General features: G+C 38.8%; 2 protein-coding genes, 1 long non-coding RNA gene and 1 other non-coding gene across 4 annotated transcripts; 2 read left to right on the forward strand and 2 right to left on the reverse strand.

Annotated features, from left to right (window-relative positions):
• The first annotated feature begins 804 nt into the window (after positions 1–804).
• Positions 805–7,702, forward strand: LOC106178244 (transforming growth factor-beta-induced protein ig-h3). Its single transcript, XM_013561359.2, has 6 exons — positions 805–1,319; positions 4,027–4,265; positions 4,811–5,000; positions 5,498–5,599; positions 6,135–6,245; positions 6,539–7,702. Exons 1-6 carry the CDS (start codon positions 965–967, stop codon positions 6,793–6,795), a joined length of 1,254 nt encoding a protein of 417 aa, XP_013416813.1. The 5' UTR covers positions 805–964; the 3' UTR covers positions 6,796–7,702.
• On the reverse strand, positions 5,362–5,435 carry Trnat-agu (transfer RNA threonine (anticodon AGU)). The gene has a single exon. It is a non-coding gene; the product is annotated as a tRNA-Thr (tRNA).
• LOC147761061 (uncharacterized) lies at positions 6,904–12,752 on the reverse strand. The gene is made up of 2 exons (XR_015335001.1): positions 12,466–12,752; positions 6,904–8,378 (listed from the first exon to the last, which is right to left on the reverse strand). It is a non-coding gene; the product is annotated as an uncharacterized LOC147761061 (long non-coding RNA).
• LOC106178272 (sushi domain-containing protein 2) lies at positions 9,725–22,874 on the forward strand. The gene is made up of 16 exons (XM_013561395.2): positions 9,725–9,995; positions 13,584–13,898; positions 14,211–14,324; positions 14,517–14,679; positions 15,485–15,736; positions 16,056–16,194; positions 16,604–16,780; positions 17,117–17,551; positions 17,909–18,219; positions 18,871–19,014; positions 19,291–19,449; positions 19,702–19,848; positions 20,079–20,204; positions 20,515–20,775; positions 20,913–21,089; positions 21,243–22,874. Exons 1-16 carry the CDS (start codon positions 9,798–9,800, stop codon positions 21,563–21,565), a joined length of 3,441 nt encoding a protein of 1,146 aa, XP_013416849.2. The 5' UTR covers positions 9,725–9,797; the 3' UTR covers positions 21,566–22,874.
• The last annotated feature ends 281 nt before the right edge of the window (positions 22,875–23,155 follow it).

Raw genomic sequence — 23,155 nt, forward strand, 5'->3', positions numbered from 1 at the left:
CAAACTATTGAATAGATATGTTAACTAACCTTTTAAGTCTGAAACAGCAGGACTCTATAATGTGAAACTATTTTATTTAATTTTACACGTGTTCAAATGGTTGTTTGTTATTTCATATTATTCAAAGAATTTGTTTCAATGAAAACATGTGTAGTTCCTCATAATAATAAGCATCTATCTTTTCGTTTATTTATCAATATCCACCATTTGTGGCTTCAAATACTCATTTTGTTCTAGATAAAAAGACATCTGTTTTCGAACAATAATGGGCATTAATGTAAATATATTAGTATCAGTAATCGGACACAATTCTATAGAGCAACATTAGTGTGGATATCACGTGTTTGTAAGGAAAAACAAGTTATTTCCTCTTCCCTTTATCGGGGTCACTCTATTTTAATATTATTAAAATAATGATAAGAAGAAGAAGACGAAGTAAAAGAAGAAGTAGTAGAAGAAGGAAAAACTGAAAAGATAAAAAGGGGATGTGTGTCGCCCTTCCACCCGCCACATCCGGCTTAGTATAAATATATTGCCAATAACTCATAAAAAAAAAGAAGTAAATAAAAAACACAGCTTGTTGTATTATAAAATCAATCTTCAAATAATGACAGAATACCAGGCTAGTGCAGCTTTGATTTTAATTACAAACATCACACATAAATCATGCTAAGGTGAGTGCGCGATACCTCATTTATGGTCTCAATGGATTTTTCTTGCCAACATATGTATAGAAAACGTGACGACCTACTTCGTGCTTATACCTGTATTCCTCACGTGCTTATTGGGCGTGTCACGTGACTCGGGAAACTGCATGTTATATATACCACGGCTGTTATTATAGAAAGCTGTTACAAAACACCGAGAAGCCGGACCAGCAGTGCATTGTCTAGCTCGGCCCGTGCATCGATTTTAGACAGTTTGACTCACGTCCAGCTCCGTACTTAAGAACTACAGAGTCGAGATGAAGGTTGTAGCCTTGTTGTCTGTTTTGCTACTCGTTGAGTGTGCGGCAGCATCTCCTCTGTTGCAGTTTTTGGAAACGGCTACCCAGGAGCAATCGTTGGATGTCTCCAAGGACCCAGTGGAGGAGTTCTTCAATCTGCCCGCCGCCCCTGATAATGATGAAGGCGATGACGGCTCACCAAACATGATGCTGACGTTTGGTGTGAAGGGGTTTGAGGAGGAGGCCGTGGCAGAGGAGGAAGCCCCCTTGGATTGCGGGTTGGACCTGTTTCAGCTCGCCTGGAAAATTGGGGCTAAGCAATTCTGTCTCCTCGTGTGGCGGGCGGGTTTGAAGGACACCCTCAAGACTGGAGGTAGGTTTATGTACCAGAGACCCTGCATGTAGGTGGACAGTTTTTGGGAAGACTTGGATAATAATAATAATAATAATAATAACCGGGGGGGGGGGGGGGGCTGTGTACTGTACAGTATAGCAAAGTGTATGAGAGGTACTGCAAGCAACAGAGGAGGTAGCTACCCCTGTATGTGCCCATAACATTCAGTTTCCATTCGTACATTCGTCGTATTATTTTGATAATTCTAATAAATGATTTTGCTCTCATGGAACCTTTCTCCCACGCTGCCATTGTCTTGGCTGGGATGCTAAGCATTCGCTATCATGAGTGTTATTTTTTCTTTAAAATTTGATTCCCAGTGTTGTCACATATTATTATTACACCGTATCTTATTCAGGGTATGTTAAACAGCAGCACGTGTAAATTTTAGAAAAAATGTCTTATTGTAGCCCTACATACAGTTATTAATACTGTATGTACAGTAGTTATACACTGTTTGTATTGATATATTTTGCGTCACAAGAGGTTCTATTAGGAATCTGTGATCTGCATCATACATCTAAATGTCTGCGCAGTGTCATTAAAATGATCATGTCTTGGTATTTTTTGGTTTAGTAGGTGTAACATTTTGCATGTTATCTAAAAATGATGTTTACCAGCTGTCTAGATTATAATTATGCTATTTCCTAAAGGATTAATAAACCGCACTCAATGTACGCTAAGGCATATGTCAAGGCCGTTATATGAGAAAAATGCTTTTGGGTCAGCTGCTGATGGCCTACAGTAGCAGTAGCCTTAACGCCAAGTTACGTAAGCAGGTTATTTTTTCCGGCTGTGGTACTCGTCTAGACACTGAATGGATGAGAGACTTTTTATGAAGTGGAAGAAAGAAAAAAATGCTTATAATGTATATACGTTTTATAAATCTCCCCAAATGTACGGAGTGGGTGGGGTGGGGATGCTCCCCTTGCCCTCACCTTGTAACAATCAGCACTTAATATCAACTCTAAGTGCGCGTTTTATTTTCTGATGCATACACTGATATGGTGCATTCCTAACACGAACATGGTTCAGCTTCACCGATTTAAGGTCTTTGTCCGCCCCTTGTTTGTTGACAGCGCAGGTCGTAGCGTCAAGTTAGCAGGCGTGAAACGAGACACGTTTTCAAACGTAAAATAATGCAACTGACTTTCAATGTCGTTCCGCTTCCATATGCGTAGTGATTACCCGTCCCTCTACTGGGGCATGGTCACAGATGGGTTTTTCAGTAGATATTCACATGTATGCATCTGGCTAATTTATGACATTTTTTAATACTGCGCAGCGAGGATTTTTCCTTGGAATTTATTTCATCATTCAGTTGACCTGTAGTTTAGAGTATGCAATTGGGAGGGGGCAGTTTTTAAACCACCTCAGTCATAACCACACAGGGAGAAGGACAGGCTAAGCGTTGCATCCCCCCCCTCCCTCGTTACAATTTTCTGAATAGTTAGCCTCCCAAATGCTTTCTATGTCCCTGACGTCAAAAAAAAAAAAAATAATAATAATAATAATATTTTAAAAAATAAAAAAAAAAAAACGTGCGGCGCTAGAACAACGTGAAGGAAATTGTAATCGGATGATATGTAAACCTTATTTTAGAACTATTATCTCACGTACGTTTTGGGTGTTTTTCTTTTACATTTTTAGTGAAGGTTACAAAACCATGAATCATATACCAGTAAGTGGTGCGCGTCATCCTGACCTTGGAGCACGGCATGTTGTTGTACCAATTTATAGTTGTGTCCTAGTAAATGCCCTCAGTTTTTGTCTGTGGCTTGTTTGGTAGCCTGCCATTACTACTTATACCCTCTACCAGGGCCGCGGAAAATATGTGTACTCTTCTCTATCACAGAGAACAAAATGAACGTCTATTTATCTAAAGACATATCTGTGAATATCTGGTGAAAAATCAAGCTGTGGCCATGGTAGACGGTAATCAATACTCACCGTGGCACCAGTGTTACTGCGACCGTATATATGTCAACCAGGCTGCCCCTCACCATTGACTGCCATATATAGGTGATTTTGTGAATTTTTTTGAACTCTTTTTAGTTGCAATATTTAATGAGATCTATTTTTGTCTCGAATGTTTAAATCTTACCTCCGCCGCTTAGGGCTGTATCATAGTGATTTTATTTATGCATGCGTTAGATTTGGTTGTGGGGGTGTCAGTTATCATCGGCAACAGACAATAATAAAGAGTGTATGTTTTTATCAACATATTTGGTATCTAATGCATCGAGGCTTGGAAGGTCCAGGATGAGCGTTCCATGTTTATTTTTATCTTATACTTGTTTGGGGAAAATTAAAACCGGAGAATACTCCGAATATTTGGGGGCACCATCTGGAAATTCGGCCGCTGTTTGGGCGTGGTGATTGTATAGGAAAGGGGTGACATTTAAGGACTTGTGTTTTGGGGCTTAATTAATACACCGGATAAAACCAAACTTTGCGCTGGAGTCCATGTATCCATATAGTATTCTTATAATTATTTTGGTCTAGGGGTTTTTATCCCTAATGCGAGGAATATGGATATGTTTGGCAGTTTGCACGTTCTTTATTATATAATTATATCACAGTGTCAACAGTAAAGAATTTTATTTAGATTTTATGAAGAATAAATAAGTATGCGGCTTTTCACAGTGTTTTACGATACATTTTCCTTTTTTTCTATTAAAAACAGGACCCTTCACTGTCTTCGTACCTAGTGACCGTGCCATATCTCGTCTGCCGGCCTGGGTAAAATTTTACCTGATCATCCACAAGACGGCGCTGCAGGCGATCTTGAAGTATCACGTGATCAACGGGCGAGTAATGGCTTCGGAGCTAATGGGCGATGACGAGAAAACGATCCCCACGCTGTACAAAGATAAAAGCCTTAGAATCAATGTCTACCCGAGAAAACACCCCAAAGGTTCCAAGGTATGGAAAATATCAGACAGAAGTCAGAAAGATAATATTTCCAGGAATTCCGAATCATTGTTTCATTTCAAATACTCCCCCGTAGGCTATAATAAACATTTAGGTAATTAATGAACTGTGTAAAAACGCAAGAACCGGAGGAGGTGGAGGGGCGGTGGGGGGGGGGGGGGGGGGGGGGGTAAGCCCTTTTACTTCATTCACCAACGACAGTCATAAGCGCAGGTAGCAGAGGCCTCACCCCTTCACCGTCGCTACATTTTCTGAGCAGTTACCAGGTGATTTTTTTCCTACGAGCTTGAGTTGACAATACCGAAAATGGTTATTTCAAATAGAGAGTAAAGTGGGGGCAAAAGCAGCAGAATTTTTTCCTTATTTAGAGGGTAAAAAAACGCATTGACCATTAACAGGTTTGTCAGCTGCGAGGAAAGGGTCGTCTTGTGTAGCAAAACAAACAAACAAACAAACAGCTAAAGAATAATTTAAACGTGATTTTACTGACATATTTTGTGCCCAGTTATCTGTAAATGCGTCGTTTTATTCTTCAGCTCATCACTGCGTCGGGTAGCCCTGTCTGGAAAGCCGACATCAACGCGACCAATGGCGTTATCCATCTGGTCGGAAAGGTGATTACGTCCATCCCAGTGGATACTTCTGGTGGAGTAGTGGAGAAATGCCCGGATTTCAGGGTGTTGAAGAGATGCCTTAATGCCACTGGCTTGACCGGTGCTTTAAAAGGTACTTGGTGGAATGGTTTCATCTCGGAGAGAATGCGTTTATGATCTGTTAAATGTTAGATTATTTTTTGTTCAGTTGTTGTTGAGGCAAATGAAAAAACTCGGTAAAACGAATTTTAACCGCAGTTTCAACGTTTGGCTTTGACGACCATTCAAAATATTTTATGCCAACGTTTTTTAGATCTTTTACAAGTAATATCTCTTGAGTTAGATGTGTGTTCTTTTTATACCAATATGAGATTACATGTTTTAAAAAATCAGTTAGATTTCAGTGAAAATATGTAGAGCTACCCAAGATACGAACCTCAATTCTAATTCTCCATTTATGTTGTACTATTTTAAATAAACGGGCAAACAAAAAGAGGCCCTACTGGGATTCGAACCCAGGATCTCCTGTTTACTAGACAGGCGCTTTAACCAACTAAGCCATAGAGCCGACGCTTACGTATGATATTATATATATGTAAAAATTTATAATAATCTCTGTCCCTCACGCAGGAGATGGTCCGTTGACTTTGTTCGCTCCAACCAACGAAGCTTTCAGGAAGCTTCCACCTGGTGTGAGAAAGATGTTGCTCAACAATTCTACAGTTCTTAAAGGTAGGGGTGAAATGAATGGATATCAGCAAGGGGGGGGTGTTAACTCCTCCTCCTGGGAGGAAACACTTGGGAAAAATGACATGAAACGATCTGGGACTTTTTCTACTAATTCTGTTGGTCTCAGATATGTGTTTCACCTTTTGATTAAATATAGAGGAGGGCGCACCTGCCACATTACTATGCAAAAGGGGGAAAAGACCCCCTCCCCCCCCATGAACTCTCCTGTGCATGACCAATATGTCTCTATTTGTCTAGTTATTTAAAAAAAATTAAGATATTGCAATATGATAAAATTGCCACAAGCATAGCAATCAAACGACTAAAACTGCATAATCTTAATATGAAAAGGCGTTAAAGCACAAATTTATTTTCATTTTGTAAATATCAAGTTATAAACGGATACAGGTATGTAAAAAAAGTGGGTCCAACAACGTACAAGCATTATGCCACTTTCTTACTTTTGCCAAGACCAATCATCACCAGGCTTTAAAGTGTCGTATCGGAGATTCATTGTACGATTTACTTTATTTTGTAGAGGTCCTTTTGTATCATGTCGTAAACCTGACGTACTACGCGGCTGGGCTGGTCAATTACGACAACGTCACCACTTTTGAAGGCGATGCTATCAAAGTGCATGCCTGTCGAAGTAAGTTCATTTTTGTTTTGTAACTTTAGGGCCCCTCAAAATGGTACTTGAACTGCCTTAGACCTGTATTGTTTTTCTCGACGTAAATGTGTTTTTCAGTTTGAAAAATTATGTAAGTCTTATGTACTTACTCGAACTCAAATGTATTATTTTATTTTATTCAAATTTTATTAATTAATGATTGGTACATTACACAATTAGGCCTATTGTAATTTTGCAACGTGTTACGGGAAAGAATTGCCTTTAGATTATGAATAATGTATTGGTCTGAACACAACCGCTATCTTTTACAGGGTACCACGTCCTCAAGGTTAACAACGCACGTGTCACCTATCCCGACGTGTCCACAACTAATGGAGTCATGCATGCAATCAACCGCGTGCTTCTTCCCCCCTCAATGGCGGATCTCCTTTCATCGGAACCGGATGTAGAGGAAGAAGGGAAAGGAGTAGAGAGTAACGAAATTCCCATGGTTTACGAGAAGATATTTCATGAAAAGTTCGATTTCGAGAAGGAAATGGGAAGGGGTTTTAATGAAATTAGACTCTGATTGTTAGTTGTCAGTGATGATGAAATGAATGCAATATAGTAGCCACGGACGTGGAGCATATGCATACGCAAGAAGGACCCTGCAACGTAGTGTGAAATGGACATTGTATTTAAAAAATACGGTGTATGTGCCCTCACTCTAACGAAAAAAGATCTTGCATAAGAAATCCAGCTATTCTCAAAAAGTGCAGAAATCCATACGATAGGCCTTTATATATATATATATTTTTTACAAGGAAAATATCGATATACCTGTATATATCAATGTATGGGTGTACCTACAGATCGTAAACGCCCAGTGATGAATTAACAATTAATTTCTGTTTTTTTAAAGTTATGTTAAATCTGACTGCAGAATCTCTCCTAAAAGATTTATTGAGATTACAAATGTGTTTACAGACATTTGGAATAGGACGGAATATTGCATTAGGTGCGACTTCTTCGCGCACTACATGTATATGAAAAATATGCTAGGCTTCAGTAATAGTTTATCCATTGTTCTTATTGCCCTCAGTTTTTTTTTTTTTTTAATGAAACAGCTGGTCTACATATTATTGAAAATTATATTATTTTATACTCATAATCATAACTTGTACTCGGAAACTTTTCTTTATTTTTTCAATGTAATGCATTCTCTTAAGCCCCCTTTACACTGGACGGCGTCCTTTCTGCGTCCAGCAGTCCGGCCCCATTTGAGAGTTAAAAAATTATAATATTTTACGTGCCGACAACTGGCCGATCATTGAGCATTCATTCTGATACAAAATTAATGCTCGTGCCTCCTTATTAAGACCACAGCGATGCCAAATTTCATGGTCGCAGAGAGGACGCAGAAAGGACGCCGTCCAGTGTAAAGGGGGTATTATATAACTACATACATGATAAATAAATTTGATATTAAAAGTGATGATGCTGCTTTTGTTAAATCAAAATGAACACACACACACACACACACACAACAACAACAACAACAACAACAACAAAAATATTAGAGTTTAACGTTAATTAAGTTTTTTTTATTATTTTGAAGTAATCTTTAACGTTGCTTGCTTGACCTCCGCTTATTGATCTGCTGTGCACCTCTGAGAAAACAATTTAATAAAGGTCTTGCTTTTTACAGAACATCTAAAACGTTTAGTTCAAATCGTTCGAAATTCGAGTATACATGTAGCTCTGCGGAAAACTGTGGCCAACAATGATATTATAGCACAATTCGTATGCTACTGTATTTTTTCTTCCCTATTTATAACATAAAGAACGGGGGTTATTTATCGGGTTAAGTTCATGTTGTGAGGCGTTACATACCCCTGTACATGTGGATGGTTGGCAAAAAGCAGACTGGACTTTAGACTACATATAAAAAGGGATAAATAAGCCAAGTTAACTTAACCGTAACTGTACTATCGCAGTATTTTAAAAACCAAATTTCTGCATGCACTAATGCCGTTACTTCCAGGATAAAAAAGAAATTTTTTTTTTTTATTTCCATGACTACGGTTCAAGAGTTGACTTTGCCCTCCTCCGGTTTACTGAGTAGTGTATCACGAGGCTTGTGTTTTCTTCCTTGTACTGCGATTTTTCTTCCTGAAAATATGAGTTTTCCGTCTATACGTCACACATCTTTAACACTACAAAATGCACTTATAGATTCGAATATTAAATCGCCGCGAGACTTAATTAAGTATAAAACACCCAATGCACATTATGAAATTAGAACGTAGATCTACATCTAATAACAGTTTAGGACACCAAATGTACAATAAATAATAAAAAAACGTACATGTAATCTAATAACAGTCATAACAGTTTAGTACACCCAATGTACGATAAAAAAAACGTACATGTACACCTAATAACTGTATATTACCCCCCCCCCCCAAAAAAAAAAAAAAAAAAAAAATCTCCAGGACCCCAAGTGTACGTGAGAGTTATCACGCGGTTGTGATTAATACTGCAACGTACTCATAGGGATTCCAATTTACTTAGTAAGGAAGTAGATGTGCCCACACAGAAATCTTCCTCGTAATTTGAACCGAACACCAGCTCTGCTGCAACCTTAGACTACAGACAGTACCGATCCTGCGTCTTACATCATGATTCTTATTTCATACTAGAAAATTCTTTTGAAATCCAAGTTACATGTACTACCACTTTTCATGTTGATGACCCAATGTGAATATGTGCTTCACATTTACGGCGAACTAGTAGTCCTTACATTCATATCCTTATCTCAAATTTGAAACATAGTAATTTAACTAAAATCAATGAATATTTTTTTGTAAATAAAAAGTACATTTAACTGATTATTTTGAAATGAATAACGACCAGCATGGCGTAGTCCAGTGGGTGTGGCGTTTCGTTTTTATTTTCAGTCACCGCTAGACGTCCGACTTTCACATTTTACCATTTTACTTTATAAAATAATTATAATTTTACTGATAGACATTATAAACTATAACATCCACTTTCACTGCACAGTATAGTATCTCCGGAAACTTAAAAAGGAAAAAAAAATATTAAAGAAAACATAAAAGACGGACTTAACTTGAGTATGCGTATGCGTATCGTATCGTATCGTATCGCATCACCCTGAGACTCAGGAATAACAGGCCGCTTTTAAAAAAAACCTCATTGCATAGAAATCATATCTAAGCCATGGTGAAAAGCCTTCAGATGATGTGAACGGTGTGTGTGTGTGTGTGTGTGTGTGTGTGTGTGTGTGTGTGTAATGGTGTATGTGCGTGTGTTTTCGTCCTCGCACTTGAATAAAAAGCGTGGGTGTCCAGGATTCATCCCACTGTTATAAAAAAACAGTACCCAGGGACACTTAACAGTGGTAATAAATACATGTAACATTATTCATGATTATTCAGTTTTGAAGCCATAAAATGAATCAGAAGTCATGCACACAGCTATATCCGGGTTCGCCGGAATTCCCAATGACCTACTTTCCCTTTAAGATCAATATTCCGTTCTTCCCCCCTCATTTACTTGGCGGCTATTATGGAAATAAGGTTCAGGTATTATCGAGTCTGTGCCTTTTTATCTTTATTTTCCAGTGGATGTTTCAGCAACCCCTTGTACCCTTACGGAACTGGGGCCGGAGACTACATCGCACCCAAAAATGACGACGGCAGCACAGAACGTTTGAATATTGGTGTGGATTTCCCCTATTTCGACGAGTACTACTCCTCGCTCTATGTAAGTAGCAGACAGCAATCGATTTATTTCTCTTATTCCTTCCCTGTATATTAAAGAGCCGTAAATTTTAAATGGGCTTTTTCTTGATAAAATAATGTGATTGTTGAAAACATGAGCCGAATAAAGGGCCCTTAAGTAAGTCCCAAAATAACTTTTGAAGATAAGGAAACCAGCTTGTTAAATAACCTTCAACCATCCGAATGTTTTCGTAGTACTATTCGTTGTGCTGCTAAGCTTGAATACCCAGGTAATATTAATATCTAAGTTGACTGAGTTGATGGCATTGTCGACCTAGATTCTTTGTTTACTTGTATCCACATCCCATTTTACATAGTGGCTACCTGTATCGAGCGTGTGATTTAAAACGTAGATATAATATGCTGTTATCCAGTATCCATGAGTGGTTTAGAGACATCAGATCTCTCTCTCTCTCTCTCTCTCTCTCTTTCTCTCTCTCTCTCTCTCTCCAGTATCAGGCCTACCCAACTACCAGACTCGGCACCTAAGGATCCTGAAATAACCGGTATATCGGACCACGCTACCCGTTTTCAAGGTGTATGTCAGATCGCATTTCGGAGTATCATACCCCAGAATAAATTTTGTAGCACGACTGCGGGCTCATCCACGCTCGGCTGAACAACCTGAAACTGTACTCTTACTTTAGAGTACTCTATTTTATTGTCTCTATGGGGGTATATGGGAACTTTACGACATTCGGTTTGAATGTTTTAACCACTTTGATAGGGCTTTTTTTTTTGCATTGTATTAGATTAATGTGGCAGTCTTAGGTTCATCTAGGTGGCTTTCAAATTTATGCGCCCGGTTTTAAAATCATATAGCGATTTTACGACAATCGTTTACTATCCAATCAAAGTGACAGCCGAGCATGCCAGGGCTCATCCTGTCGGTGTTCTGGCTGATACTCTGAAATGCGATCTGATACACACCTTGAAAACGGGTAGTGTGGTCCGATATACCGGTTAATTCAGGATCCTTAGGTGCCGAGTCTGGTAGTTGGGAAGGCCTGAGTATCCACGAGGGGGTTAGAGACATCAGATCTCTATAAACTAACTCTCTCTCTCTCTCTCTCTCTCTCACTGTCTCTCGTCCGAGTGGGTTAATATTAGGACATGTAAATTCGTATGTCCTAGGTTAGGCCACACTTTTTTATTTTTATGGATGACATCCTCTGGGGACCCCAAAATCGGTGCGAGCGGGCGAAAAAAAAAAACAGTCCACAAAAAAAAAAAAAAAAACTGCTTAAGAAAAGTTATGTTTTCAGTACACAGCTGGAAACACTAATTTACCACGGAAACACGTATCAAACTAACAATATGTCTTTATCCATGCTCTCAAAATATTAAAGTATTGTGAATAGGGCCTACTAGTAGGCCTACTTCGTAGAAAGGTAAAAAGTCATGAATATATATGCTGCATATTACCAAATCTATTTAAGGTTATTTTATGCATTCTGTTGGTATAGCAATCAATAAAACAAATATCAAATAAACAGCGTGTCTTTATTTGTACTCTCAGAAAATTAAAGCATTGTAAACACTTCACAGAATTGTTAAAAAAATGAAGCAAAGATATAGGCCTATGCTTCCTACTACCAAATCTAAAAAAGGTAATTTCGGTCGATGCCATTTTGTCTACTTCGACTCACACCTAGCAGCCAACTATCGGGTGACCTGTCCGACCTTCAGTCCACCAAATACCACGACGCTCTTGTCGACCCTTTTTTCACTACAAAAAAACCCTGGTAGCCTATGTGCTGCTTTGGACAGAATGTCACTGAAATTTTCCGGGCGATGATCGCTGGCCGCGGCCAGCCTTTCGTATAATTGTAAAAGGGTGATATCTCCATGTCCAATATCAATGGCAAACCAATCCAAAACGACGGCCCACATTCTCTTTATAACTTTAATTGTCGTGTATTTTGAAATTAATGCTAGAGATGAATTTGACGGCAAAGCGGCCATATTTCCATGTGGTGATAATACGCATGCGCAGAAAGCTCATTTTCCGCACTCGGAACTACTCGGATGTCTCCGCAGTCGACAATGACAGTATAGAGCTTGCGGAATTAGCCGAGGATTGCCGATTGCATTTTCCGGCAAATTCAATAACGACGTTTGCGACAACCGACTTCCTTGAGGGGGGGATTTTTTTTTTTTTTTTTTTGGAGAACGGACGAAAATCGGTGCGCGCGCAGTATGTCATCCATAAAAATAAAAAAGTGTGGCCTTAATGGTTTTATTGACACCAACTAGGAATGATCGTTATCATACGTTAAATTAACTAAAACTGTATTCACATAAATACCATATATTTATAGGCCTACTCTACAGGGTGTACTCTCTTCAGTAACTGACCCCCCCCCCCCTACTCCACACACACACACACACACACACACACACACACATCCAGCCTACAACAAACCGCGTTGACCATCATATGACCACCTTACCTCTCCCTTGATTTATAGGGCTCTTTGGTTTCGACATTAGACGTTCTTCCTCGATCTTCCTCGCTCTTACCACTCCTTTTTATATCCTTTGTGGGTCGTTTTTTTTACCAAGTCCCAGGCACCGGTAGATTATATACTTTCTATGTGTACTGTTCTGACTGTTTTATTATTATTTTACCAGAACAGTGTGGTTTGTGTGTGTGTGTGTGTGTGTGTGTAGACAGGTTTCTATTCCTTGCTAAACATTTCGCTATCCCTGTTTACTTCGAGGTCAAATTTATTTCTTACCGAACACAAGTTGCTATGAGAACATGATATATATAGTTCTTTTATATTACATGATATATATTGTAAACCGCCGGCCTGTTTTCCTTTTTTCCCCGTCCTCTTCCCCATAAGAAACAGAACACTGGCCAAGAGAGTAACAAATAACACCGCACAGTGAACACCGCAAACTTTCGTGACAATGCCCTGTTTTTTTTAGAGAAGTTTGCGGTGACTAATCTTAGATGTGCTATATTGAGGCACGGTTAATACAGGGCAAAATATAGGTGGAGGGTGACCTGACTTGGTGATACCCCCCCCCCCCCCCCTCCTACGTATGCTTTTTCTACGTGGGCGCGTATTATAAATGCAATCTCTTAACTCTTCTTGGAAGTGGAATTATCATTCTTGCACCAAAGTGAAAATGAACCAGCCAAATAAAGAAAGAAATTACGAAAATGTTTTATACTACTAAGATGGTGGTCAGTTTAGAGCTATTTTACCAAAAGTATTTTTGTAGCCTATATTTCTTTATTTTAAAATGATTATTGTTACTCACTGTTTTTTTTTTTTTTTTTTCATTTTTCGTTCGTAAAATAAAACAGTAACGACGAACGTTTACAGAGATTACAAACATAAGGTAAAAGTTTTAACTTGGACATGTTTTTTAATCCGTGAACTGAGCCTATGTATGGTTACACAGAATACTTTTATCTTATGTCTTTGCATGCAATATTTGCCTGTGCTTGTGTGTATGTAAAAAGGCCTTTACGTACCAAAAACTAAGTGTTTATTTATTTATTTATTTATTTATTTATTTATTTATTTATTGATGATGTGATGCTTACTTTCAGGTAAACACCAATGGCTTGCTGTCGTTCAGGGAAATGGTTGGTCAGTACAAACCGGAAGCCTTCCCCCTAGGGAACATGCGGCGGCTGGTCGCTCCGTTTTGGGGGGACGTGGACACCACCAAACAGGGAGATATATACTACCGGTCCAGCACCGACCAGACGGTACTAGATAAAGCCACTGAAGATGTCCGGAGGGCCTTCGTTGACCAGTCCAGATTTAGAGCCTCTTGGGTGTTCGTTGCCACGTGGGTGGAGGTGACACATTACAATGCAGGCAGTTTCTTTTCTTGCTTAACCCCTGGGCCATCTTGTCCTGTAAGTTTTTTTTAATTTTAACTTTTTTATTGCCTTTTTTATTTACAACAGTTTGATTTATTTGTAAAATAATAAAGGAAATTTCTTTAAAAAATTGAACCGGTTTTATTCTGACATCGAACGTTTGTTTCATTCATATGAATTTAAGTGAGAGGTCCTATGTTACAAGGCAGTGCTCAGCTGAGATATGTTTCTCAAACGTCATCAATTTCGTTTTTTTAATAAGGCACAGATCAAACAAATGTATTCTCCAAGCTTTGTTATATCATAAATGAGCACCTATTCATTCACTTTTCTTCGTCTTTTTTTAAGAGAAACACTTTTCAAGCCGTACTAGCAACAAATGGAAGGCATTCTTTTGCGATTTTTAACTATGGTGACATAACATGGACTTTAGGCACAGCAAGTGAAAGCATACATGCACAGGTAATCCTTATCTTTTACTAGCAAATTGGCAACTGTATATAATACAAACGTTAATTCCTAAACAAGAAAGAATTACGAGAATGAAGAATTCATATCTATTAAACTAGCCCAAACATCGAAATATCTTGTGATACGTGTAATCTCTCTCTTAATGTTAATCAGTGAAGATAAAATGACGTCAAATCGTTCTAGGCCGGTTTCAACGCCGGAGACGGTGTCCGCTACTACAACATACCAGGTTCCTTAACGTCTAATGTCGTAAACATAGAAACTACGTCCAACGTCAACATCCCAGGACGCTGGGTGTTCAGAATCGACGCTGCTGCCGTCATCAGTGGTGGATGCAACACCAAGGGTAAGGATTTCCTAAAACTGGGAACGTCCGTGTGTGTAATGGTTGACCATGATAATAGATAGTTGGATCCAAGGGACATAGATGTGATGAAAACTTATATATATATATATATATATATATATATATATATATATATATATATATATATATATATATATATATATATATGGAATGAATGCCCTAAACTCCGATAAAATTAGTAAGCTTAAATAATTCAAGCGTGGGTCCGAAATAGGACATTACGACTTATTTGGCGCATATAATGCAATCCAAAAGATTCCATGGTTCATGTCAGATTTATGTAAGGTCACACAAAGATAACCCAAGGGCACATAAGGACCAGAGATATACGATTTATTCGCTGGCGCTTGTAACTACATCATTAAATCTCCATCTTCTGAGCCATCTCCGGTCCCATAACTCGCGTTCGTCTTCTTAACTCTCCCAAGCTGATCTCCTCAGATATTACTTACGATTGGCTTATTTTCAAATTTCTTATCTCAAGTCAGGTGGGTACATATACAGATATACAAACATACACACCTTAATTAATCAAATTTCACACCTTTGTTATATTACTATTACAATAAAACGAGTCGCGTGCACAAGCAAGCGACTCCATTAAAATTAATTTACAATCTGGGAATTCTTTTTTTGTGAACTGTACATAGATGTCCGACGTAAATATGTAGCATTTAAGTGAGACGAATACATTTTCTCACAGCGCCCCGTTCCCTATATACAAGATATACATACATACATATATATATATATATTTTAAATAGGTATATCTGTTTATATCCAGGTACGCTTATCCTGTCATCATTCAGGGGGAGCATGTTGGGGGGCACAGAGATCAAGATTTCTGGACCGTGCTACACAGACACAGACCAGGTAGTGTGTATGTTTAACAACACACGGATACCAGGTGCTCTCATCCCAGACCGCATGCAAGCAAAGTGCTTTACTCCACCGATGTTTAGTAAGGAAAGGGTCCCCTTGCAAGTATCTGTTGATGGTGGGACAACGTTTCCGTACGTCGCCTACTACCAACCTGGTGAGTACAGGGGGCGTTTAAATTTACTATACAGACCTTTTGTTGAAATCATTTTTATGTTTAGTTCTAACTGGAAACAATAAATTGACCTGATTTCAAAGCCTAACTCAGAGGTCACTTGTCGCCGTTTTACGAATGACGTTATTATATTCACCTCGGCTTGTGACGCGTCCACCAAGGCAAATGCAAAATCTTGGGCGTTGAAATACAGCAGTTTTGCCCATTTTACGTAATATACCCTGTACTAGTACCGTAACTAATTGACAACACTAATAGTAATTCACAATTATGCGTAATCCAAAACGTTCTTTTGCTACAGAATATTCGGAAAACGAACAATTATACCAAATCGAAAGAGTAGATCCAAAGGCTTGGAGAACAGGTGGTCCTTATGTTATAAAGTGGCTCCCAAACTCCATCGCTGCTTCCAGTGTTGACATAGATCTCTTGGCTGTTTAGTAAGTATTGTTAATTTGCTAGTGTTTCAATGGGAGTTTTTTGTATGTTTCTTTATGAATAAAAAGAAATATGGCAAGCTCTTGTGGCTATAAACAATTGCCAGATCGTCACGGTTGTATGTTTGTACGTGCTTATCACAAAACTTCATTTCCCCGAATCTAACTGACAGACTTACCTGTATTGAAAAGAACTTCCAAAATCTTGTCATTCCTACAATAGAACTTAGTCCCCCTTCAAATAATCTTTGATCCGCCCCCGCGCCCCCGAAAAAATATTCAAGGGGTTATATATATTGTTTTTAAGGTGTATGTAAGGTGTGGGTGGCAAAAATGAGCATTTGGGGGATTTTCAAACCCATGGAGTGTACTTTTCATATAGGCCTAATTGAAAACTTCGTTTTTTATGCAGCAAAGAGTATAATGAGCCCCGGACAGTGATCGCACACCACTGGGAACAGGTGGCCAGGAACCAAGCCAATAACGGAACTGCAGACGTACAGCAACTCATACGCAGCTGTACTGCGCAGGTGTACGTCGGCGCCATCAGAATCTCGCCAGCAGGGAGCGCTGCTGGCGATGTTCAAAAGTAAGTTGTGTGAAAAATAGAATTCTCTTTTATTTTAAATTTGACTCTTCTGATAAAGTTTACATGTTTTCTAAAATAAAGAAACTCAGAGACGTGCCCTGCCTCTGACAAAGATATCAAGTTGGTTATTTTAACATTTCCCCTTGGGAGTATCATTCCAACTATTGCTGCCTCTGTCTCGTTCTTTATTGTACCTCACGTTCAAACGTAGAAAAGGATATTTGAATTGCTTCAAACGTGATCTTTATCCATTGTATCGCTTTCTCTCTGGTGTGATCTCTTTTAGAAAGAAAAATTAAATAATCCAAAGTGTTTTTCTCCATTTTTCCATTCCAGAAAACCGGTGATATGGTCTTCTCTTCACTCTCTTCAGTGGTATGTCCACGCGTACCTGGCAACCAGACTGGTGGACTCCAGTCTTCAATTAACATGGTCTTCTACCTACATGCCGGACTTACTGGAGGGTTTGCGATACGGAGCACCTCTCAATCAAAAAAGTTCGTGGGCTGACGCTTTGTCCTACGTAAACGAGTTCGAAAACAGGGTCAATATCGGGAAGGTTCTATGTACTGATTGGTTAGAAGTGGATTATGATGTCAACAACACGGTCGCGTTAGCGGTGCTTCCTTCATGTCCATGCACGTTACAACAGGCGCAAAGGGATCTTGGTCGGTACCAAACTGACCAGGAGTGCTTCCGTGGATCAAATCGACCGGACAATTGTGAACTTAATCCTGGAGCGGTGCATTGCGTCCGTTCTACCATGTGTGGGTAAGTGAACTATACCTAATGCGGAAAGGTACGGTCCAAGGCACATCCACCAGTTAAACATGGCTGCTGATCCAACAATAGAGAGTATCAATTGGTGTCAAAAAGTAGTCGATTTTCTTTTGTTATTTACTATTTGGGCTAAGAGCGGTTGTCTTATTTTATTTTCTTCGCTGAAAACTTATGCAAACTTATATGTTGTTTTCCAGAAGTGCAATGATTTGAAAATCATGGTTGTAACAGTTCAATGAACAGAGAGAACTGCCTAATCTCTTGTCTGAGTCAGCAATTGAATAATTAGAAACATACGAACTTGGATATTAAAATAAGTGTAGTAAACGTAGGTTTTGTTCATTACAGGGTGTCTGGAATCGGCCTCCAATGCTGTTATAATCAAAAAGGCGATCTCCTTGATGTCAGGGACTTTAAATTTATCAACGGCGTTGGTCATGCTGTAGGTGGTGGGACGCTTGACCGGTCACATCCCACGTGCAGAAACCCTAACCTTATCCCGCAACTAAGCCATCTCCTTGACGACATACTTCCCCAGCACATTTGCTGCATGTGGACGTCCAAGAGAGAATGGTCAAAGGACGCCGGCTATTGCCTAGACACGTACCTAATTGGTAGACGATCTAGTGACTGTAAAGGATATGTTCCCCCTAGGCCAGGTACAATTATTATATCAGCCTTTATCGGAAAAAATTCATTTAAATTAGTTCTTGGATTTTCTCTAGATCTGTCTTGGAATATTTTTGACATATTTGGCTTAATCTCATCTGGACCTGTTCACACATTATTTCAAGAATATTCTTCATTAACCATTTAAATATACCCGGTATAAGTCACTTTAGGTCTATTGGCCTGTTAAAAGACTTTTAGCCAACGTTTAGGTGGATTTCCGTACACCACACTTGGCACGTTGCTGGCAATAGTCATGGTCCTTTAATTCCTTGCACAGTAACCTGTTGCATAACTGGCAGAATCAAAGTTGACCAGAAATTGACTATCCTTGCCTGGCTATTTTATATGGTGTATTGGGTCTTTGTCCGAACATATTCGCCCACAAATATTTCTGACGAAAACAAATATTATGGCTGTTTCTCTATTCGGTACCTTATAGCCTCTGATTTCCAATTCTGATTTTTTGAAACAAGGTTTTACAAGAAAAGAAGACAAATGGCTTTAAAAATATATGATTTGATTGGAATTGTTAAAGCTTTTTTTATTTCGTTGACTCGGTAAACAGAATTTTGAGTTTTTGTAAAGATGTATCTTTTGAAAACTGTTAATATATTAGCTGTTTTCATCTACTTCTTAAGCCTCTGGGTTTGGTGACCCCCACATCGTGACGCTAGATGGCGTTCGTTACATGTTCAATGGTATAGGTGAATACGTCATACTGCAACTGGAGAACCACAACTTTACGCTACAAGGGAGGACACAACAAGTAACTGGTGAATCAGGTTGGTAAAACATTCGACATACATTTATGACCAGACTCTACCTGTTTAGTTGTTAAACGCACTAGTCGGTCTGATAGCCTACACTACCAAATACCAAAAAGAGTTGCAGTGCTATTTTTTGAAGCAGCCGAGGAAAAAACCTGTGTTCAGTTTTGGTTCTTAGTGCACGGGGCTCTGTTGGTTTGTTTCATTTGTTAAAAAAAAAAAAGACGAATGAAATTAGTCAAGTAGGCCTTCCTATTGACCAATATGATTTCCCTACCCTCTGCTTTGTAGGTGCTCTGATGAAGGCAACCGCGTGGACGGCATTTGCCATGAGGTCTGTGCTGTCTAACGTCACTGTTCAGCTGACCGCTGGCCGGCAAGGCATGATACACGCCATGGTGAACAGCGAGCGACTGGACTTCATGGACAGCGATAGTCACAGCCAGGAAGGTAGGTTATATTGGCGTTCAAGATCTTGTGCATTTGTCCACAAAAGTGTATAAATGTATATTGGACGCGTCATGGTGATTTCGTCATTAACAACGTATTTTTTGTTTAGATTTAAGATAATGGTACATGTATTTACTGTTATTATTATTATTATCGAACAAAACTTGCAAAATTAGTCAAAATTAGATAAATTAAATATTTATTTAACACTTGCCATTTGTGCTGATTAATTTCGACTTCTTGTTGTTATAGGAATCACATTACAACTGGTACCAGATCAAAACAACTCATCGCGATCTGGAGTCAACGTCGCCTTTCAAGAGGAGAACATCTTTCTCGAAGTGAAATCCATGGAAGATATTTTACATTTTATGCTGTATCTTCCTGAAGACTCAAAAGGTACGTCTTCTACCTGATATATAGCCTTCGATATATAGTCTGGTTGTAAAGGGGGTACATGTACAGTAAATATATGCTTTATAAAGATCGCGATTAAATGAGAACTAATTAAGAAATAGCGAAGTGAAAACGGGACAAGACAGCAATGAGCTAAATAGAGAGGATAGTTGAGAGGGGAATCGCAACGTGTGGAGAATGACTTTAAATGTGAGTTATCTTCTGTATCGTAGGTATGACGCGAGGACTTCTTGGAAGATGGAATGACGACCCTGATGATGACTTTAGTGCTGTTAACGGCCAGGTTCTGCCTGCCAATGCTTCCGTGAGGGAGATACATTACGGTTTTGGGGAGACCTGTAAGTACAGTGGTCTGTCATCTTTGATGTCAGTAAAAAAAGATGCAATGTGGAGGACGTTATGGATTTTCGATATCTGAACACAATTTGTAAAATAAATATTATTACAAGTAGCCTCATACCAACAAGTATTATAGATAAAGGCATTGTTTGGAATAATTGAAACTTTCTGGTACAATTCACAGTAAAATGCTATGGTATTCCGTTTACTACTCATTACAAAGACAAAGACGATGGTTCGCATGTGAATGAATGAATGTCTCTATCTCATTTATTTTAATCATCATTTGTACAACAATCTCCATTGCAGGGAGAGTGACCGAGGCGACATCTTTATTTTCATATGACATGGGAAGATCGTTCGATTATTTCCAAAATGCATCCTTTGTGCCAATATTTGATGCCGCAGTGGGGGCATCGAACGAAACTAGGCAGAAGGCATTAGAAATGTGCGGAGATGACAACGACGAGTGCTTGTTTGATTTTATTATAACGGGGCGGGAGGAGATTGCTATGACGTCAAAAAGTATGATGGTTGAATACAAACAGGCGATGAACGACACGAAAATGGGTTTGTATTTTTTTTAATAATTAAAAAAAATTTATGTGTATAAGAATATAGGCCTACCAATATGATCGTACATTACTATAAATCCAAAGACTTGTAATATTTTTGTTAAATTGATATATGCCAAATATTAATTCCAGTTGTCACATGTGGTTACTTGGAGACACCCAGTAATTGCAGTAAGTTTGCCGACAATTACTTAGAGGGCAGCCTCGTGCGGTTCGAGTGTGATAGCGGGTTCGTCTTGACTGGGTCAAAGGTCAGGCAGTGCCTCAATGATGGAACATGGGATGGTGAGGAAACTATCTGTAAAAAAGGTAAATATATTTTCCCTTTAAGTTTTATAAAACACAATTCTTAAATGTTTTGGATAAAAGGCGTTACAAAAAGATGAAATGGTCGGAAATTTAAAAGTAAATATTTTGTGGTGTGATACTGCCGTTCTCCAAGTAACATTCTTATCATTTCAGAGCAATTGGGATATTTATGGATTATAGGCTGTGTTGTTGCCGCCCTTGTTCTCCTATTAGTTGGGGCTATCGTGATTTTTATCTGTATCAGAAAGCGTCGGGTGAGAAAGAACTCGGAATATGAAACCGCTGCCGTAGTGTATGAGGTAGCAAAAGACACCAAAAAGGACCAAAACACTTACGAAGAACCAGAGAACCCAACGGCCTATGACGTACCAGGAAACCCGTACGAAGTGCCTGCCGGGCGTGCAGACAAAATAGAAAATATATACAGTAATGAGCCTGCTGGTGAAAATGTATATGAAAATACAAAGCGGAAATAAGTTTTGTCACCACGGGAACTGAAGGAATCGCAGGATGAGGTTCACAGACAGCAGGTTTATGAGGCGATTTTATGATACCGGGCGGCGTGGCCTATGAATTAATACACTTCCACAGTAACTTTGAATTATATAAGAACCAACTTACGCAAATTCTGACCATGTTTGAAAAATGGCTCAACAGCTGCTTTTATTTAGCTGTAGTTTATCTACACCAACCAATTATAAAATTGCATTGTAGCCATGCATCTTATTATATTTTTAATGATACATTGTGCTTTTTTGTAATGTGTTTTAAGACGTGCTATTTTAGCTGTGATGTTTTTTTTTTTTTCATTTTTATACATTTGATGAGACAGTATAATACATACATGTCCGTGTAGGCATTGGTTCTTTGTGCCATTTGCATTTGCGCAGTAGGCCTATTCTTTGTATCTGTGGCTCTGAAAGAAGTTTGTTTGCTTCGGAGTTGAAATGGTTGTGTTCGAAAAATTAATTGTGCGTGTACCAGGTAAAAGAAGAGGCGCACATAAGTTGCCTAGTCATGATAAAGAATCGACCGAGCTAGTGTTTAGAGCTTACAAGTTTGACTTAGAACGTGTTGCTTTAAAGCTCATATGTTAATTATGGGGACCAAAAGATCGTTGGCTGTCAGTGATTTTTGAACAGTAATTTTTGATCTGTATTTGGAGTAAGCTTCTCTTTGCTCTCATTTGTTTTTGAATTATTGTTATCAATCAGAATTAGACACGCAATCAATTCCAGGTTTCTTAATTTATGTAACAAGTGAAATCACCTCGTGTACCTGTGTACCACACGTAGTCATCAGCACATTGTTAAAATGAGTCTACGAGTTTAAAGCTGTATCTTTATTCAAATATTATCAAAGTGAACCTTTTTACTTAAACACCAACATGTGCTTTATTTTGTTTTATTTTCTTTTATATAAAAGAAGAGTAGCCTAAAATCCGAGGCTTGTCAAGACTTTAAGTACGTTATGTTTAATCATGGAAGTTTTCCAGTTATTCTTTCATGATTAATATACTGAAGATGGACTGAAAGAGAATGGAACTTAAAAATTCAGCTTTACAACCGGAGATCAGAAGTCAGTAATAACTACAATAAGATAGGCCTATTATCAAAATGTTTACAACGCAAAAATTTACATTTGTTCCAAGATTGAGCTCTCCTATGGCAAAAGTTAAACACGGTACATGTAGATGTTGCAGAGACCACAACCAGCCATTTATCGGGGCACTACCAGGATGAGAACGAAGTTAATAAAGGAAGTTTTGTCGTTTTCTATCCATGACATCTTATACATTGTACATGTAATTGGTAAATACAAGGGTGGATCCAGGGTTATTTGAACGGGGGCCGGTGTCCGCGAATACGAAGCCGACCCCTCAGGAAAAAGTCCTATAGGATCCTAAAAGGATATCCCATAAGATCCTATAAGATCCTATAGGAAATTGGCCCAATTTCCTATAGGCTGCTATAGGATCTTATGGGATATCCTTTTTTTGTTAGGGACCCCCCCCCCCCTCTGCCCGCCCGGAGGGCCCCAAAAATTTTACGTATTTTAGAGGATGA

The sequence above is a fragment of the Lingula anatina genome, chromosome 6, assembly GCF_051362555.1.
Source record: "Lingula anatina isolate TDL-2025a chromosome 6, LinAna3.0, whole genome shotgun sequence".
NCBI classification, from domain to species: domain Eukaryota; kingdom Metazoa; phylum Brachiopoda; class Lingulata; order Lingulida; family Lingulidae; genus Lingula; species Lingula anatina.